Raw genomic sequence first — 20,402 nt, forward strand, 5'->3', positions numbered from 1 at the left:
TTGGTTTTGTGGACTGTTTCTTTTGCTGTGCAAAAGCTTTTTATCTTGATGAAATCCCAATAGTTCATTTTTGCTCTTGCTTCCCTTGCCTTTGGCGATGTTTCTAGGAAGAAGTTGCTGAGGCTGAGGTTGAAGAGGTTGCTGCCTGTGTTCTCCTTTAGGATGTTGATGGACTGCTGTCTCACACTGAGGTCTTTCAACCATTTTGAGTCTGTTTTTGTGTGTGGTGTAAGGAAATGGTCCAGTTTCCTTTTTCTGCATGTGGCTGTCCAATTTTCCCAACACCATTTGTTGAAGAGACTGTCTTTTTTCCATTGGACATTCTTTCCTGCTTTGTCAAAGATGAGTTGACCATAGAGTTGAGGGTCCATTTCTGGGCTCTCTATTCTGTTCCATTGATCTATGTGTCTGTTTTTGTGCCAGTACCATACTGTCTTGATGATGACAGCTTTGTAATAGAGCTGGAAGTCCAGAATTGTGATGCCACCAGCTTTGCTTTTCTTTATCAACATTCCTCTGGCTATTCGGGGTCTCTTCTGGTTCCATACAAATTTTAGGATTATTTGTTCCATTTTTTTGAAAAAGCTCATGGTATTTTGATGGGGATTGCATTGAATGTGTATATTGCTCTAGGTAGCTTTGACATCTTCACAATATTTGTTCTTCCTGTCCGTGAGCATGGAACATTTTTCCATTTCTTTGTGTCTTCCTCAGTTTCTTTCATGAGTATTTTATAGTTTTCTGAGTACAGATCCTTTGCCTCTTTGGTTAAGTTTATTCCTAAGTATCTTATGGTTTTGGGTGCAATTGTAAATGGGATCGACTCCTTAATTATACTTTCTTCTGTCTTGTTGTTGGTGTATAGGAATGCCACGATTTCTGTGCATTGATTGTATATCCTGCCATTTTACTGAATTCCTGTATAAGTTCTAACCGTTTTGGGGTGGAGTCTTTTGGGTTTTCCACATAAAGTATATCAGCTGCAGAGAGTGGAGTTTGACTTCTTTGCTGATTCGGATGCCTTTTATTTCTTTTAGTTGTCTGATTGCTGTGGCTAGGACTTCTAGTACTATGTTGAAAAGTAGTGGTGATAATGGACATCCCTGCTGTGTTCCTGACCTTAGGGGGAAAGCTCTCAGTTTTTCCCCATTGAGAATGATATTCGCTGTAGGTTTTTCATAGATGGCTTTTATGATATTGAGGTATGTACCCTCTATCCCTATACTCTGAAGAGTTTTGATCAAGAAAGGATGCTGTACTTTGTCAAATGCTTTTTCTGCATCTTATTGAGAGGATCATATGGTTCTTGTTCTTTCTTTGATTAATATAATGTATCACATTGATTGATTTGTGGATGCTAAACCAACCTTGCAGGCTAGGGATAAATCCCACTTGGTCCAGGTGAATAATCCTTTTAATGTACTGTTGGATCCTACTGGCTAGTATTTTGGTGAGAATTTTTGTATCCATATTCATCAGAGATATTGGTCTGTAATTCTCCTTTTTGATGGGGTCTTTGTCTGGTTTTGGGATCAAGGTAATGGTGGCCTCATAAAATGAGTTTGGAAGTTTTCCTTCCATTTCTATATTTTGGAATAGTTTCAGGAGAATAGGTATTAATTCTTCCCTGGGAAGCCATCTGGCCCTGGGCTTTTGTTTCTTGGGAGATTTTTGATGACTGCTTCAATTTTCTTAGTGGTTATAGGTCTGTTCAGGTTTTCTATTTCTTCCTGGTCAGTTTTGGTAGTTGATACATCTCTAGGAAGGCATCCATTTCTTCCAGATTATCTAATTTCCTGGCATACAGTTGCTCATAATATGTTCTTATAATTGTATTTCTTTGGTGTTGGTTGTGATCTCTCCTCTTTCATTCATGATTTTGTTGATTTGGGTCATTTCTCTTTTGTTTTCGATAAGTCTGGCCAGGGGTTTATCAATCTTATTAATCTTTCAAAGAACCAGCTCCTAGTTTCGTTGATCTGTTCTACTGTTCTTTTTGTTTCTATTTCATTGATTTCTGCTCTGATCTTTATTATTTCTCTTCTCGTGCTGGGTTTAGGTTTTATTTGCTGTTCTTTCTCCAGCTCTTTTAGGTGTAGGGTTAGGTTGTGTATTTGAGACCTTTCTTGTTTCTTGAGAAAGGCTTGTATTTTTACCTCTTAGGACTGCCTTTGCTGCATCACAAAGATTTTGAACAGTTGTGTTTTCATTTTCATTGGTTTCCATGAATTTTTTTAAATTCTTTTTTAATTTCCTGGTTGACCCATTCATTCTTTAGTAGGATGCTCTTTAGCCTCCATGTCTTTGAGTTCTTTCCGACATTCCTCTTGTGATTGAGTTCTAGTTTCAAAGCATTATGATCTGAAAATATGCAGGGAGTGATCCCAATCATTTGGTACCAGTTGAGACCTGATTTGTGACCTAGGATGTGATCTATTCTGGACAATGTTCCATGGGCACTAGAAAAGAATGTGTATTCTGTTGCTTTGCGATGGAATGTTCTGAATAGATCTGTGAAGTCCATTTGGTCAAGTGTGTCATTTAAAATCTTTATTTCTTTGTTGATCTTTTGCTTAGATGATCTGTCCATTTCAGTGAGGGGGGTGTTAAAGTCCCCCACTATTATTGTATTTTTTTTGGTGTATTTCTTTGCTTTTGTTATTAACTGGCTTATATAATTGGCTGCTCCCATGTTAGGGGCATAGATATTTACAATTGTTAGATCTTCTTGTTGGAGAGACCCTTTAAGTAGGATATAGTGTCCTTCCTCATCTCTTATTATAGTCTTTGTTTTAAAATCTAATTTGTCTAATAGAAGGATTGCCACCCCAGCTTTCTTTTGGTGTCCATGAGCATGGTAAATTGTTTTCCACCCCCTCACTTTCAATCTGGATGTGTCTTTGGGTCTAAAATGAGTGTCTTGCCGACAGCATATCAATGGGTCTTTTTTTTTTTTTATCCAATCTGATAGCCTGTGTCTTTTGATTGGGGCATTGAGCCCATTTACATTCAGGGTAACTATTGAAAGATATGAATTTAGTGCCATTGTATTGCCTGTAAGGTGACTGTTACTGTATATTGTCTGTGTTCCTTTCTGGTCTATGTTACTTTTAGGCTCTCTTTGCTTAGAGGAGCCCTTTCAATATTTCTTGGAGGGCTGGTTTCATGTTTGCCAATTCCTTTAGTTTTTGTTTGTCCTGGAAGCTTTTTATCTCTCCTCCTATTTTCAATGACAGCCTAGCTGGATATAATATTTTTGGCTGTCATATTTTTCTCATTTAGTGCTCTGAAGATATCATGCCAGTCCTTTCTGTCCTGCCAGGTCACTGTGGATAGGTCTGTTGTCAATCTAAAGTTTCTACCATTGTAGGTTACAGATATCTTGTCTGAGCTGCTCTCAGGATTTTCTCTTTGTCTCTGAGATTTCTAAGTTTTACAATTAGATGTTGGGGTGTTGACCTATTTTTATTGATTTTGAGGGGAGTTCTCTCTGCCTCCTGGATTTTGATGCCTGTTTCCTTCCCCAAATTAGGGAAAGTCTCTGCTGTAATTTGCTCCAATATACCTTCTGCCCCTCTCTCTCTTTCTTCTTCTTCTGGGATCCCAATTATTCTAATGTTATTTTGTCTTATGGTATTGCTTATCTCTCGAATTCTGCCCTCGTGATCCATTAGTTGTTTATCTCTCTTTTTCTCAGCTTCTTTATTTTCCATCATTTTGTCTTCCATATCACTAATTCTCTCTTCTGCCTCATTTATCCTAGCAGTTAGAGCCTCCATTTTTTATTGCACCTCATTAATAGCCTTTTTGATTTCGAGTTGGTTAGATTTTAGTTCTTTTATTTCTCCAGAAAGGGTTTCTCTAATATCTTCCATGCTTTTTTCAAGCCCATTTAGTATCTTTAAAATCATCATTCTTGGCCCTTTTGCCGCATCGCAGGTGCCTGCGCCCCCTGCTTCTCCTCGCCTCTCCTCTCCCAGCTGAAGCCCGGGGGACCAGAGCGAGATGCGGGGACCATGTTCTGATGCAAGCTGATGGCCCTTGACTACCACTACCTGCCTGGCTTCAACTGCAAAGATGAAACAGAATTTAAAAAACTTCATTGTTTGGCTTGAGGACCAGAAAGTCAGACAGTACAAGATTGAAGACAGAGGTTAATTTAAGAAACATCCACAGCAGTGACTGGCCCAAGTTCTTTGAAGAGATATTTTTTTTCTTCACAGTATCTCAAAGATGTTAACTGTCCTTTCAAGATTCAAGATCAACAAGAAGCAATTGCCTGGCTTCTTGGTTTAGCTGTTAGACTTGAATATGGAGATAACGCTGAAAAATACAAGGACTTGGTACCCGATAGTACAAAAAATGCTGACAATGCAGCTAAAAATGCAGAGCCATTGATCAACTTGGATGTAAATAATCCTGATTTTTAGGGTGGTGTAATGGCTTTGGCTAACCTTCTTCAGATTCAGTGTCATGATGATTATCTGATAATGCTTAAGGCAATTCGCATTTTGGTCCAGGAGCCCCTGACCCAGGATGTAGTTGCTAGAGCAAATCAAACGAAAGAGGGCTTGCCTGTTCCTTTAGAAAAACATATTCTTGGTTTTGACACAGGAGATGCAGTTCTTAATGAAGCTGCTCAAATTCTGTGATTGCTGCATACAGAATAGCTCCGAGAACTACAGACAAAAATTAATGAAGCCATAGTAGCTGTGCAGGCGATTATTGTTGATCTAAAGACAGACCACAGACTGGGGAAAGTTGGAAGATGAACATTTTAGGATTTCAGCTTGTCACCTACTTAGTACAATTGGGAACCATGTACACTCTGGCATGTGTTTGGAAGTCAAATGTCACATTTTCAAGGGAAGAATCCTAAAAAATTGACTATGTTCTCGAGATTTACCATCAGTGCTTTTTCTTTAATAAAGTTCAGGATGGTGAAAAAAAAATCGTCATTCTGAACTCTAGTTCCAACATCTTACTAATATCTGTATTGATTAGGTTCCTGGCAGCTGGTACTGCCTCTTGTTCTTTTTTTTTTTTGAGGTGATTTTTTCTGTCTTGTCATTTTGTCCAGAGGAGAATAGATGAATGAGAGAATAAAGTGCTAACAGGGTAACAACGACCCCAGAAAAATATACACTAAACAAATCAGAAGAAACCTAAAACCGGGGGGAAAGAAAGAAAGAAAGAAAAACAAAAAGATAAAAAAAACCCCAAAAACAGAATATGATCAAATATGATCAGGGTGGTGCATAGATCAACGCCACACACTAGATTTTGGGCATATTTTGGTCTGTTAGAAGCAAGTGCTTCCCAAAATTTTAAAGAAAGAAAAACATGTATGTACAAAACAAGGGTAAATATGATGAAGGGATGGAATATGACTGTAAAGATGAAAATTATAGAAGATTTTATAAAAGGAATTGATAAGAAGTTGGTTGAAAAAAGAACGAAGAGGAATTTAAAAAAAGAAAAAGGGAGAGAAAGTGATCAGGCAGGAGACTAGAACAAAGCCATACACTAGAGATTTAGGGTATATTTTGGTTTGTTAGAAGAAACTGTATCCCAAAATTTTAAAGAGAAAACAACTTTATATATACCAAAAATAAGGTTAACTACTATCAAAGGATAGATTATGACTCAAAAATGAAAAATAAAAAAGATTTTTTTAAAAAGGGATTGATAAGATGTTGGTTGAGAAAGGGAAAAAGAAAAATTCAAAAAAAAAGAAAAGAAAAAGAAAATTAAACAAATTAACTTTGAAAGACTAAAGAATCGGGGGGAAAGCCATGAATTCTATGTGCAGTATTCCCCTAGTGCTGGAGTTCTCCCGTTCTCATTGATCGGTAAACTTGGTCTTGGCTGGCTGTTCCTGCTGATCTTCTGGGGGAGGGGCCTGTTGCCATGGTTCCCAAATGTCTTTGCCGGAGGCGGAATTGCCCCGCCCTTGCCAGTCCGGGCTAAGTAATCTGCTTGGGTTTGCTCTCGGGAGCTTTTGTTCCCTGAAGCTTTCCGCTCGGCTTTGGAGGATGAGAATGAAAATGGCGGCCTCCCAATCTCTACCCCAGAGGAGCCGAGAACTTGGGGCCCCGCTCCTCAGTGCACCCCCAGAGAAAAGCAGTCAGTCACTCCCGTCTCCCCGGTCTCTGGCCGCACTCCGTGCTCACCCGGCCTGTGACCGAGTGTTTCTATCTCTGGCACCAGACCCCGTGTGGAGTCTCCAAACCCAGAGGATCCCTGCGGTGCGCTCCCATGCCACTCCTCCTGGGGGAGGAAGGGGAGTCTCCCTGGTTCTGCCGCTTGTGGGGTCCCTGCTGGAGGAGCAGTCACCCGACTGTTTGGCCAATCACAGTTTATGGCAACCCCAAGCTGAGAGCCCGCGCCTCGGCTCCGTCTCTGCAGCCGGTTCCCCCGCTCTGATACCCAGGAGGTCTGCCACACTCAGGCACCCCTGGTCTTTCTGTGACCCCGAGGGTCCTGAGACCACACTGTCCCGTGAGGGTTCCACCCCCCGCTTAGCCACTGGAGAGACGTCCCTCAGCGGAGCCGATTTCTAAAAGTTCCAATTTTGTGCTTCGCGGCTCTATCACTTGCCAGAAGCGGCCGACGGAGGCCCCCTCCCCCGCCGTCTATCCTCCCGAATATTGCCTGGGATTCACTTCTCCGCACATCCTACCTTCCAGAAAGTGGTCGCTTTTCTGTTCAGAGAGTTGCTGCTGTTCTTTTCTTCGATTTCCTGTTGAGTTCGTAGGTGTTCAGAATGGTTTGATCCTTATCCAGCTGCATTCCTGGGACCAGATGAAATTTAGGTCTCCTACTCCTCCGCCATCTTGCTCCGCCCCTTCCAAACTCGTTTTTATACAATGTATGCAGCTAATCATCTGTGATTTTTTTAGGACATGTTTGATATTTCCTCATTGTCTATCAGATGAATTCTGAACTTTGTAATAGGACCATGCAGGCCAAGTAGGATCTATTCATGGTGTACTGTGTGTTTCATAACATATATGTGATTATTATCTAACCTCAGGGTTTGGCTAAAGAGAAACAAAATAAAAAATTGTCTTAATCATTTTAGAAATGTTTCTTTTGAAGAACAAATAGATACATTCTAGCTGTCAAATAGTTGGAAAAAGTACACAAGTTTTAAGGATTGAGATAATGGAAATATTGGTTTTAAAATAGATTATCAATCAGAAGATAACCTTATAGTTGACAACACAATTCAATGAGGAAAAATGTTTAAGTAATTTATTTTCATTAGTAATGTGAAGTAGATAAATAAATGACTTGAATTTTGGAAGAAATTATAGAAGTATGAACAAGAAGTAAGAAGCAATAAGTGCTCCCTTCCACTGATATACACATGTATCTGTGGTAACAGCTTTAGCATAGGAACCAATCATAAATATGCATAATGTGTCTGAGGGGCTGGAGCTAAAATAAATAATTTAGGAAATAGGAGCTGGTCAGCCATGGGATGGTGTGGTCATTCCCTCTCTTTAGAGAATGACCTAAGCCTGAGAACAATTCTGTTTCCCTCCAGCATGGGATTGACACATACATATGTAGCTAAGCTAAGGACCAAGAATAGCACATCTGATGCAAACCATATATAATCTAAGGTGAAGGGTACTATGACCATTATTTCCTTGGGCTAGGCATGGAGGGAATATGGACCGAAACATTGGTAGTATTCCTATAATTTCCTTCATAACCAGAAAGTAATAAACAACCTTCTATTGTTTTAATTATCTAGATGCCTTTTGGTTAGTCATCAGTCCATTGTGCCATGATTATGCCTAGAAAGAAGTGAAATAAAAAGTGTATAAATTAGGAATTTAGGAAATTTCAAGCATATCTTTATATCAGAGGGAAGAAAAAATTCAGTAAAGGATATTGCAATTAATTAATTGTCATCAAATGTGGAATATTTAGGGAGAAGATAGTGTGCACATCAAGGTATAATGTAGCCTTGCAAAAACAGATTTCCATTTTGCTAAGGATGTGCAAGGTCAAGTGAGATCTGCCAGAGACCCTGCACTACAACTCTGTGGACTGCTACATTGGCCAGAATGAAGACAAATGGTTCTCTGAAACCTTCCACTCCAAGGCCATGTGTTTTTTTTTTTTTTTTTTTATCTTGATATTTTCATTCTGTGCATTGTCTCCCTCAGAGCCCGGTGGACCTGCTTGTTCCGCAGAGTGTAGATGACAGGGTTGAGCAGCGGGGTCACCACCGTGTTCACAAGGGCAGCCTCCCTGTTGGAGTCCAGCCTGTTCCTTTGCTTTGGTTTCATGTATATAAACACACAGCTGCCATACATCAGAGAGAGGACTATGAGGTGAGATGAACAGGTGGAGAAAGCTTTCTGTTGCTCCTTGGCTGAAGGGAGTCGCATGATGGTGACTACTATGTTGCTGTAGGCAATGGTGGTTATGACAAGGGATGTCAAAAGGATAACCAAAGCGAGGACAAAAGTCAACATTTCAAAAGACCTGGTGTCAGAACAGGAGAGATGAATCAGGGGGCCGATGTCACAGAAGAAGTGGGGGATGACATGGGGACCACAGAAGGGTAACTGGGAAACCTTTACTACCAGACCAGTGATGAGAGGGAAGGCCAAAGCGAAGCAGGCAGTGACCAAGAGGAAGCAAGTCTTCAGGTTCATGATGGTCGGGTAATGCAGAGGCTTGCAAATGGCCAGATACCGATCCAGAGACATCACTGCTATGAGGAGGAAACCTGCTGCTCCCAGAAATACAAAGACAAAGGCTTGTATGAAACAGGCAGGAAAGGAAATAGTTTGCCTGCCTAAAAGAAAGATGACCAGCAACTTAGGAATAACAGTACTTGTAAAGCAACACTCAAAGAAAGAGAAAATGCTGAGGAAAAAGTACATAGGTGTGTGGAGCCGGGGGTCTGCAGAGGTGATGGTGATTATGACAGCATTGCCTGCAATGGATGCCAGGTACGCCAGCAGGTGCACCAGGAAGAGGACCTTTCCCAGATGCTGGATGGCAGGAAACCCCTCCAAAGTGAATTCGTGGACAGTTGTAACATTCCCCATTTCCATGGACATGTCTTTCCACTGCAGTGTCACTGGGGTACTTAACCTACAATGAAGACATCAGGAAACACAAAGGTTTTAGAGGAGCATGATTAAGTTATTTGACTATCAGAGAAGGTGGAGAGGCAGATAATAAAGTGGTTTACAGTTGGTTCTTGAATCAGAAGGCCCGGAGTTCAATACACAATACTGATTTCTAACTTCTGAGAGATCAGTAATATTTGGCAAGGTAGTTAACTTCTGTGAATTTCACTTTCACCCTCTGTAGAATGAAGATGATAGGATCTACCTGTTCATGTTCTTATGAGACTTAATTAAGATAAATCATGTAACTCACTTGGTATATGATGCCAATGCTTCTTATGTGTTCCTCAAATTCTAAGTGTAATATTATGATCATTAGTATTATGCTTAAATAGAGTTTAAGTATGCAGAGTTATTGACATTTTTTTAGTTATACAACATTTTATTTTTATAACATTAATTTGTAAGTAAACATAACAATAATATTAGTAATATTCCCTTTGACTATCCCTTTTAAAATATGCAACACATTCTATGGTCCATCATCATCTGTTGAGAACTTATGCTTTTTCCATGTTCATCACAGAAATTCAGTATTTCTATTACTTACCATATTAACCACGAGCCCCTTCTTTTAAGAGCAGAAACTAAGGCTTACAGAGTTCTAGAGAGCTTAAGTCACATAGCTGGGACTTTAGCCAGAATGCCCAAATTTGAAGTAACTGCTATGTCCAAATGCAGTGACAAAATATTTTAAAACAGGAACAAATCTATTCTTGATGACCTCTCAACCTTAAGTGAAAGATAAGCTTTATTTATCTTACTTAGTTCTATCCTTAGGTAATATCACTTATGTGTTACAGACCTATGGAATGACATGGGGCTTAGGCTCTACTTTAACACAAGCATTTTATAGAAAAGACTGGAGACCAGAGACATTGGGGGCTGCTCAACAACATGAGGTAAGTTGTAAATCTAGGATTTACCACCCATCGTCCCATGGTTCATGCCCACCTGTGACAGAAGTGGGTGTGATAGTAGTTCATGGGATTAACCCACCTAATGAGGATATGCTGGGCACCTGGCACTCACATACTCACTCTTAGATCAAAGGTCAGTGAACATTCTTCTCTCTTCAGTCCTCTCAGTCAGTAACTTCTCTCAGGATGGTTTTTGGCTCTAGCATCTCAATACTAAGCTAAAGGTCGGCAGTGTGGAATGTGTGATTCTCACTAATGCACCATGGGCCTGGAATTTTGAAGGGCTGCTCATGGAACTGAACTGCTCACCCCTGAGTGGCACAGTCTGAAGGAGCCTCTCCTTCTGTCCCTGTTGACTCCAGTAAGTCCACCAAGTCACCAGGATCCCTGAGGCCAGGCATACATAGAAGAGTCACCATATGGGAGGCAGGGCTTCCTTCCTTTGCAGCTATTGTCTTCAAAGAAATCAAGAACCTGCTCTGGGCTGAGGGGAAAGGAGAGGAGAAGGAAATTCATTTGTCACAGCCTGTTGTCCTGGAGTGGGGTGAATATGCATCCCATACTGCCAGTGTTCTGGCTGATAATGCCCTGTTTCCATAGCAAAACAAGGCTACATGGCACCTCAGACCACTGAAACCCCAGAAAGGAGCAGAGGGACCAAAACAACCACATTTCACTGCCCCAAATACTGAGCTAGTGCTGGAATCCCAGACTACTTAGCATTCTCATGAAAGATCTGGTTCTGCCTTCCCCACTGGTAGAAGCCCACCTAACATGCAATATTGCTGTCAGTTAATGGGAGCAGACAGCTTTTTTATGTTATGTTAATCACCATACATTACATCATTAGTTTTTGATGTAGTGTTCCATGATTCATTATTTGTGCATGACACCCAGTTCTCCATCCGGAATGTGCCCTCCCCAATACCCATCACCAGGCTAACCCATCCTCCCACCCCACCCCAGAACCCTCAGTTTGTTTTTCAGACTCCATCGTCTCTCATGGTTTGTCTCCCCCTCCGATTTCCCCCCCTTCATTCTTCCCCTCCTGCTATCTTCTTTTTTTTTTTTCTTAAAATATATTGCATTATTTGTTTCAGAGGTACAGATCTGTGATTCAACAGTCTTGCGGGAGCAGACAGCTTTTTATGGGTTTAGCCCTGGTTGCTGTGGAGACAAGGATCCTTCTGCTGCAGTTCTCCACGTCATGGGCACACCTGCTCCATTATATGCTCACCTTTCCATGTGGAGAAGCATCCTTGTTTTATTGCATCAACAATGAAGAGATGCTGACATGCAAGTCTGAGGTTCTGTGATATTTTTACCACAAGACTGTTTGATCACCAAGCAGGATTGACCCAACCAGTGAGCAGAGAGTATAGGCCCCCAAACCTTATTAGATGCTGAAGAAACAGAGCAGAAAGTAAAGTCACGGCTGGTGTCTTAGGGGCAGCTAATTGGTTACTGTTGAGAACAAGAATTACTGATGCAACCTTTAAATTTATCTTCCCTTGTGTGTGGTGATGCTGACTCCCAGATGTCCACACTGTTCTCTGCCAAGATTTTTCAAGGAAATTATATGACAATTTCCCAAGGGTTTTTAAAATCCCAAGTTGAATATTGCTACTGATTTTAGGTAAAAGTCCAGACTACAACTTTGTACATGTGATGTATGCACTGAGGCCAGAGCATAGTTGTAAAAGAACAGATTTTATGGTGAGAAACAGCTGGATCACACCCTGGCTTTCAGGAGGCTTTTGGAAAGATACTGCTGAAGTCCACCTTTTTATTCACACATTTGTCATGCTTCCATCAATATTATTCTTTTCATTGCATATTTTCATCTGAAGAATATTTTCATGGTGCTCCCCAATCTTTTTGAAAAACAAACGCACACATTTTTTCCTCTTTAGGGAAGAAGGGGGCATGGCATGGTAGGTGGTTTCTGTAACATCTGCAATCTGTCAGACCCCTCTCAAAAAGTTTCTGGGATGTTTATCCCCAGATCTTTTTAGATGCAGAAGAGGAAGAGATGTGAGCCTGAGGGTGGAGAAGCTGTATCCATAGCAACCACTGTGTTGGAAAGGTGCTTCTCCTGGATATCTCCAGCTAACTTCTGAGAGATCAGGGGCAGGAGTGATCCATTTTTCCATGGCCTCTGGTTTCCCATCCAGAGCCTGATAAGAGGACTAAACTCTTATACTTGCCAGCAATCCTGGGGTATATGGTAGCTGGAAATTTGTTCTGCCTGAATATGCCCTCATCATTATTGATCTTACAAGGTCAAGGCAAATATTATAGAGACTTTCATGAGTATTCATATGGGTCCCACCTTCCCACAAGTATACAAAATCATTTTTACAACATCTGTCCATCTACACACTCTATTCTCAGTTCATGGCAAACTTGGACCTCATTGTTATTTTCTTAGCTGGAAGTACGGGAAAATAAAGAATAATGGGAGAAGAGTTACAGAAGCTAGAGTGATGTGAGACTATACACTTTAATGCTAAGATAAAGGCTCATTTCTATGGGGTTTTAATTTTATTCCGTGCCACCTTCATGGTGCAGAAATACCTCTCAGACCTGAGCGAGTCCCAACACCAACCTGATGGTGGGAATGTGGGAGAAAAGGGTCTGGGTTTGATGGAAAGTTTTACAAAGTGGACACTCAAAGAAATGGGCTGAACTAACTCTATATTGTATCTAGCATAAGGGGTGGTGAACTGATACTAAGAAATGTTTCAAATTGTCCTTGGTCTAGTTTCTCTTTTCTGGTTAGTGCCTTTGTGGCTCTCCAATACACACTATTTCTTTATGTTTTTAAAGGATACCTTGAGATCTCATTTATCAAGAACATTTCGAGCATTCCTTGTGCTTTGAGTGTTAGAGTAAGGAAAGGGATAGTTCTTAAGGTTGTATTTGTAATTATCAAAACATGAAGCAATAAAGCAAATATCAGCCATGGATTCTCTTCAGAATATTATTATGTTAGCCATTCTGGCCCTCAGCCACTCTTGAAAAATAGGCTACACCTATATTCAGGATTTAGATAATAATATTTTGGTTTATAGTGTATCTGGTTAATATGGTCTATTCCTAGGAAGGTTCCAATTTCTAGTATTATATCCCCAAAGAAGAAGGCTAAATTAAGGCCTGAGGAAAGGTAAATCACCTCTTCTATGATATTGTGGGGGGGGGGCTTACGGGATGATAATTTGAGCAGGAAGTGGGCATCAGGATGGAGTGAAGCAGTCATTAGGCCGAACCCCAGGGTGAGGGTGGAGCTGTAGGAACACTAATAATACTCTGAGAGCCACTGTCCCTGATGGAATTTCCATTAAAGTAAGGCAACAATGGCAACAGGGACCCGGAACACATCAATTCTGATCTGGAGGGTTCATTAATATCACACCTATTACCCATCCATCCATATGAGGAAAAGCATAGTAGTGTTAGTAGCTTCCAGTTTGGGTCCAGGAGGAGAAGTGAAGGCATAGGGTAATTTATCTTATCCAGATTTTTTTGTTGCCATTTTTTTTATGTATGGAAAAAAGAAATCTTTTCCTTTTTAATGAACCTCCTACTATATACATAACGATTATGTAAGCTGAATTATGGGGGTGGGATAGAAAGAAGAAGAAACAGCCATCTGTAAGTCTCAGAAGTGAAAGTACTTCGTAAGGTTCTGGATACTCCAGTTTTTTGTTTTTTTGTTTTAAGTTTGTAGTTAAATTCCAGTTAGTTAACATATAGTGTCATATTAGTTCCAGGTGTACAATATAGTGATTAAAGACTTACATACAACCCCCAGAGCTAATCACAACAACTGCACTCCTTAATCCATATCCACTATTTACCCCATAACCCCACCCACCTCTCCTCTGGTAACCATCAGTTTGTTCTCTAGAGTTAAGAATTTGTTTCTTGGTTTGCCTCTCTCTCTCTCTTTTATTCCCCTATGCTCCTTTGAGTGAAATAATATGGTATTTGTCTTTCTCTGGCTGACTTATTTCACTTTGCGTAATATTTTCTAGCTTCATCCATGTTTGTGCAAATGGCAAGATTTCTTTCTTTTTTATGGCTGAGTAGTATTCCATATATATAGATATACACACACACACACACACACACACATAACACTTCTTCTTTATATATTCATTCGAAGATTACACTTGAACTCTTTCCTTAATTTGGATATTGTATATAAAGCTACACGTATCCCTTTGAATTAGTACTTTTGTATTCTTTTGGTAAATACCTATTAGTGCAATTGCTGGATCATAGGGTAGTTCTACTTTTAAAAATTTTGAGGAACCTCCATATTGTTTTCTAGAGCAGCTACACCAGCTTGCATTGCCAGGAACAGTGCAGGAGGGTTCCCCTTTCTCCACATCCTCACCAACATCTGTCACTTCTTATGTTGTTGACTTTAGCCATTCTGACAGGTGTGAGGGGATATGTCATTGTACTTTTTTTTTTAAAGGCTTAAAACATATTTTAATAAGTTGATGCTGTATTACTGCTCCATTTCTCAGAAAAACTCCAAAGATATCAGGGACAAATCAAACATGGTACACCAATAAAAAAAATGCACAGCATAACTACCTACGAGAGGCAAGGCTCAGAGCTACCGTCCGACCTTCAGCACACAGCAACGCTGTTCCCAAGGTTGTACGAGGCCTGTCAAGAAAAGCTGTGAACAGCAACATTATGGACACAAAAGGGCCGTTCCTGGGTTGTCCTAACCCAAGAAAAAATATGGAGACAACTTAACACAAGATTTATTTTTAAAGATACACTGAAATGAAAATCTCTAAGAGAAAATGTCTTCCTTAGGACATGAAGGGGTAATATATGGGATATAACAGAACCGTATGTATGTTTTCTGTGACCTCTGTGGACATTTGCCTGAATTCCCACCCGCGAGTGAATGGAACAATGGGGCTAAGGTCATTGGGGGATGCTTGTTTTTGTGGTGTATGTGGCAGTGTCTCTGAGGTTTGGAGGGTATAATGAGAAACCAAATAGAACAGGATGGACAAAGAATGGAATGATCAAGATTAATGGGGGCTCTAACTGGATCTATTTTGCTATCGTCCCCCCCACCTTGGCCCTCAACAATCACATGAGACTTCAGGAATGCACCATACAAAATCAATTAGTTAAATGATATACCACACAGAACTGATTTGTTAAATATCGCCCCTCCCTTGCCCTCAGCCTCCAGCAAACTCCCTCAGAGTACTACAGGCAAGGAAGACCTAACTATTGGGAGGAATCCCTAACACTTTTCCAGGGCAGAATTCTGGCTAGTCCAAAAAGGGTCCTTCTTTTAAGGGTTTTTGGGAAACTAGACATTGAAGTTTTTATTAGTATTGGCGACGTTTGTTTGGAGCAAATTCAGCTCCAGGAGCTGCACGGTTGAATGCAGGAGGGGTTCCACCAATTGCCCCAATTCCTTCCATTGTAGCAGCTTGGCCAAAGCATTCAGTTGTTGGGGTCAATCCCAAGGTTCCATCTGGCATCATAGTGGCAGGTCCTGGAGGAGCTGGTGCACCTGCTGGCCCTGGAGCAGGGGGCATGGCACCTCTGTTGTTGATGCCCATAGCACCTCCCATAGCCATCTGGCCCATCCGTAACTCCTGTTCTCTCGCATCAGGGAATGTTCCCTTGAATCCTTCCTGCTGTCGCCCCATCATTTCTTCCTGTTGCTGCCACATCTCTTCCTCACAGCGCCTGCGTTCCTCCCCTGCCTGAGCTCCAGTTGCTTTCGTTTTTACACTTCTTGGTTGTGCAGCTCTTCCATCCTCCGAAGTTCTTCTTGACGCCTCATCAAATCCTGTCTCATTAGCATGACCTGGTGCTCATGGCAAGTGGCCCATCTCCATCTCCAGCTTCTCATGAGCTTCCTTGATGTTGCAGTCCACTTGGTCCTGCTGCTGCTTCTCCATCTCAATGAGTGCCTTCCAGTGCATGGCATACTCATACTCAAAGGAGCCAGGCTGTACAAATCTGGGTGGCTGCTCTTGCTCCTTGTGAAATTGCTGGTTCTTTATGACCAGCTTCTCTGAAAGTCCCTCTTCATCATCCAACTGGTCCATGGGCTCCACAGTCACAGGCCGAGGAAATGTGGATAGCAGGAAGGAGCCTTCACTGCACCTGTCCAGAGCTTTCCGAGCAGCTGGCTTCCCTGAGAATTCAACAATGCCTTTTCCTGAGGGCCTTCCTCGATCATCCACGATCACTACAGCAGCCCTTTCCACCTGGCCAAACACCGAAAAGGCTTCCTCCATCAGTTCATTAGAAATATATTGAGGAAGGTTTCAGACTGTAAGGGATGCACTATGGCAGGCAAAGCACACAAGCAGCTGCTTTCCACGGAGGCATGTTGTCCAGGTCTACTTTGGCAATCTCCACTAGGGTTCGTGTTTCCAAGTGGATGAGGCCAAAGCCCTTATCCTTATGAATGAAGACTTCACCTGCCTTCCCATATTTCTCAAATAGTTTCCTCATCTCCTCCTCAGTGATGTCAGGAGGAAGATTGCCCACAAAGAGCCGGCTATGTTGGGTAAAGGTCTTCTCTCCTGGTTTCCTAAAATTCTTCAGGTCAATAGTCAAGACTTCACTTTGGCTGCTGGCTTATTGCCCATTTGCAGGTATCGGTGGCGGTGGTGGCTGCTGCTGTTGCTGCTGGTGGTGCTGCTGGTGGTGATACTGATGATGCTTCCTTGGAGTATGGTTTTGTTTCTCCAAGTTAAAGGTTTTATTGCTCTGCATTTTTGCACCCCTCTACCGACTGTTCTCTCCTCAGAGTAACGGCGATGCTACAAGGCCTCTACCGTCCCGAGTAAAAAAGAGTGTACTTTTTTTTTTTGAATTACAATATTTTGGGGCACCTGGGTGACTCAGTCATTGAGCGTCTGCCTTCGGCTCAGGTCATGATCCCGGGGTCCTGGAATCGAGCCCCAGCCCTGCATCGGGCTCCCTGATCCGCGGGAAGCCTTCTTCTCCCTCTCCCACTCCCCCTGCTTGTGTTCCCTCTCTTGCTGTCTCTCTGTGTCAAATAAATAAATAAAATCTTTAAAAAAATTTTTTTATTATGTCATGTTAATCACCATACATTACATCATTAGTTTTTGATGTAGCGTTCCATGATTCATTGTGGGCGTATAACACCCAGTGCTCCATTCAATATGTGCCCTTTTTAATACCCATCACCAGGCTAGCACATCCCCCCACCCCCCTCCACTCTAGAACCTTCAGTTTGTTTCTCAGAGTCCATAGTCTCACATGGTTCATCTCCCCCTCCAATTTCCACCCCTTCATTTTACCCTTCCTACTATCTTCTTCTTTTTTTTTTTTTTTAACATACAATGTATTATTTGTTTCAGAGGTACAGGTCTGTGATTCAACAGTTTACACAATTCACAGCGCTCACCATAGCACATACCCTCCCCAATGTCTATCAGCGAGCCACCCATCCCTCCCACCCCCCACCACTCCAGCAATCCTCAGTTTGTTTCCTGAGATTAAGAATTTCTCATATCAGTGAGATCATATGATACACGTCTTTCTCTGATTGACTTATTTCGCTCAGCATAATACCCTCCAGTTCCATCCACGTCGTTGCAATGGCAAGATTTCATTCCTTTTGATGGCTGCCTAATATCCCATTGTATATATAGATATACCACATCTTCTTTATCCATTCATCTGTCGATGGACATCTTGGCTCTTTCCATAATTTGGCTATTGTGGACATTGTTGCTATAAACATTGAGGTGCACGTACCCTTCAGACCCTACATTTGTATCTTTGGGGTAAATACCCAGTAGTGAAATTGCCGGGTTGTAAGGTAGCTGTATTTTCAACTTTTTGAGGAACATTCATACTGTGTTCCAGAGTGGCTGCACCAGCTTGCATTCCCACCAACAGTGTAGGAGGGTTCCCCTTTCTCCGCATCCCCACCAACATCTGTCATTTCGTGACTTGTTAATTTTAGCCATTCTGACTGGTGTGAGGTGGTATCTCATTGAGGGTTTGATTTGGATTTCCCTGATGCCGAGTGATGTTGAGCACTTTTCCATGTGTCTGTTGGCCATTTGGATGTCTTCTTTGGAAAAATGTCTGTTCATGTCTTCTGCCTGTTTCTTGATTGGATCATTTGTTCTTTGGGTGTTGAGTTTGATATGTTCTTTATAGATTTTGGATACTAGCCCTTTATCTGATATGTCATTTGCAAATATTTTCTCCCATTCTGTCGGTTGTCTTTTGGTTTTGTGGACTGTTTCTTTTGCTGTGCAAAAGCTTTTTATCTTGATGAAGTCCCAATAGTTCATTTCTGCCTTTTCTTCCCTTGCCTTTGGCGATGTTTCTAGGAAGAAGTTTCTGCAGCTGAGGTCGAAGAGGTTGCTGCCTGTGTTCTCCTTTAGGATGTTGATGGACTGCTGTCTCACACTGAGGTCTTTCAACCATTTTGAGTCTGTTTTTGTGTGTGGTGTAAGGAAATGGTCCAGTTTCATTCTTCTGCATGTGGCTGTCCAATTTTCCCAACACCATTTGTTGAAGAGGCTGTCTTTTTTCCATTGGACATTCTTTCCTGCTTTGTCGAAGATTAGTTGACCATAGAGTTGAGGGTCCATTTCTGGGCTCTCTATTCTGTTCCATTGATCTATGTCTCTGTTTTTGTGCCAGTGCCATAATGTCTTGATGATAACAGCTTTGTAATAGAGCTGGAAGTCCGGAATTGTGTTGTCACCAGCTTTGCTTTGCTTTTTCAACATTCCTCTGGCTATTCGGGGTCTTTTCTGGTTCCATACAAGTTTTAGGATTATTTGTTCCATTTCTTTGAAAAAAGTTGATGGTATTTTGATAAGGATTGCTTTGCATGATCCCAATCTTTTGGTACCAGTTGAGACCTGATTGGTGACCTAGGATATGATCTGTTCTGGAGAATGTTCCATGGTCACTAGAGAATAATGTGTATTCTGTTGCTTTGGGATGGAATGTTCTGAATAGATCTGTGAAGTCCATTTGGTCAAGTGTGTCATTTAAAGTCATTATTTCCTTGTTGGTCTTTGGCTTAGATGATCTGTCCATTTCAGTGAGGGGTTATTAAAGGCCCCTACTATTATTGTATTGTTGCTGATGTGTTTCTTTGCTTTTGTTATTAATTACCTTATATAATTGGCTGCTCCCATGTTAGGGGCATAGATATTTACAATTGTTAGGTCTTCTTGTTGGAGAGACCCTTTAAGTAGGATATAGTGTCCTTCTTCATCTCTTATTACAGTCTTTGTTTTAAAATCTAATTTGTCTGATAGAAGGATTGCCACCCCAGCTTTCTTTTGGTGTCCATGAGCATGGTAAATGGTTTTCCACCCCCTCACTTTCAATCTGGATGTGTCTTTGGGTCTAAAATGAGTGTCTTGCAGACAGCATATTGATGGGTCTTGTTTTTTTTTTTTTTTTTTTTATCCAATCTGATAGCCTGTGTCTTTTGATTGGGGCATTTAGCCCATTTACATTCAGGGTAACTATTGAAAGATATGAATTTAGTGCCATTGTATTGCCTGTAAGGTGACTGTTACTGTATATTGTCTGTGTTCCTTTCTGGTCTATGTTACTTTTAGGTTCTCTCTTTGCTTAGAGGAGCCCTTTCAATATTTCTTATAGGGCTGGTTTCGTGTTTGCAAATTCCTTTAGTTTTTGTTTGTCCTGGAAGGTTTTTATTTCTCCTCCTATTTTCAAAGACAGCCTAGCTGGATATAATATTTTTGGCTGTCATATTTTTCTCATTTAGTGCTCTGAAGATATCATGCCCGTCTTTTCTGGCCTGCTAGGTCTCTGTGGATAGGTCTGTTGCCAATCTAATGTTTCTACCATTGTAGGTTACAGATCTCTTGTCCTGAGCTGCTTTCAGGATTTTCTCTTTGTCTCTGAGACTTTTAAGTTTTATATTAGATGTTGGGGTGTTGGCCTATTTTTATTGAATTTGAGGGGGGTTCTTTGTGCCTCCTGGATTTTGATGCCTGTTTCTTTCCCCAAATTAGGGACGTTCTCTGCTATAAGTTGCTCCAGTATACCTTCTGCCCCCCTCTCTCTCTTTCTTCTTCTGGGATCCCAATTATTCTAATATTGTTTCATCTTATGGTATCACTTATCTCTCAAATTCTGCCCTCGTGATCCAGTAGTTGTTTATCTCTCTTTTTCTCAGCTTCTTTATTTTCCATCATTTGGTCTTCTATATCACTAATTCTCTCTTCTGCCTCATTTATCCTAGCAGTTAGAGCCTCCGTTTTTTATTGCACCTCATCAA

At 41.2% G+C, this 20,402-nt stretch overlaps 1 protein-coding gene and 2 pseudogenes across 1 annotated transcript; 1 reads left to right on the plus strand and 2 right to left on the minus strand.

Annotated features, from left to right (window-relative positions):
* The first annotated feature begins 4,016 nt into the window (after window positions 1-4,016).
* Window positions 4,017-4,772, plus strand: LOC113923745 (annotated as a pseudogene).
* Window positions 4,773-8,144: 3,372 nt separating this feature from the next.
* On the minus strand, window positions 8,145-9,092 carry LOC113923746 (olfactory receptor 6C75-like). Its single transcript, XM_027596823.1, has one exon. The coding sequence runs from the start codon at window positions 9,087-9,089 to the stop codon at window positions 8,145-8,147; it is 945 nt and encodes a 314-aa protein (XP_027452624.1). The 5' UTR covers window positions 9,090-9,092.
* A 6,361-nt stretch (window positions 9,093-15,453) lies between these two features.
* LOC113912216 lies at window positions 15,454-16,873 on the minus strand (annotated as a pseudogene).
* Window positions 16,874-20,402: the final 3,529 nt, after the last annotated feature.

Source organism: Zalophus californianus, chromosome 15 (genome assembly GCF_009762305.2).
Source record: "Zalophus californianus isolate mZalCal1 chromosome 15, mZalCal1.pri.v2, whole genome shotgun sequence".
Lineage (NCBI taxonomy): Eukaryota > Metazoa > Chordata > Mammalia > Carnivora > Otariidae > Zalophus > Zalophus californianus.

Bases quoted from the DNA above. Each gene is read 5' to 3' on its own strand.
- LOC113923746 (XM_027596823.1), bottom strand. From the start codon at position 9,089: ATGTCCATGGAAATGGGGAATGTTACAACTGTCCACGAATTCACTTTG.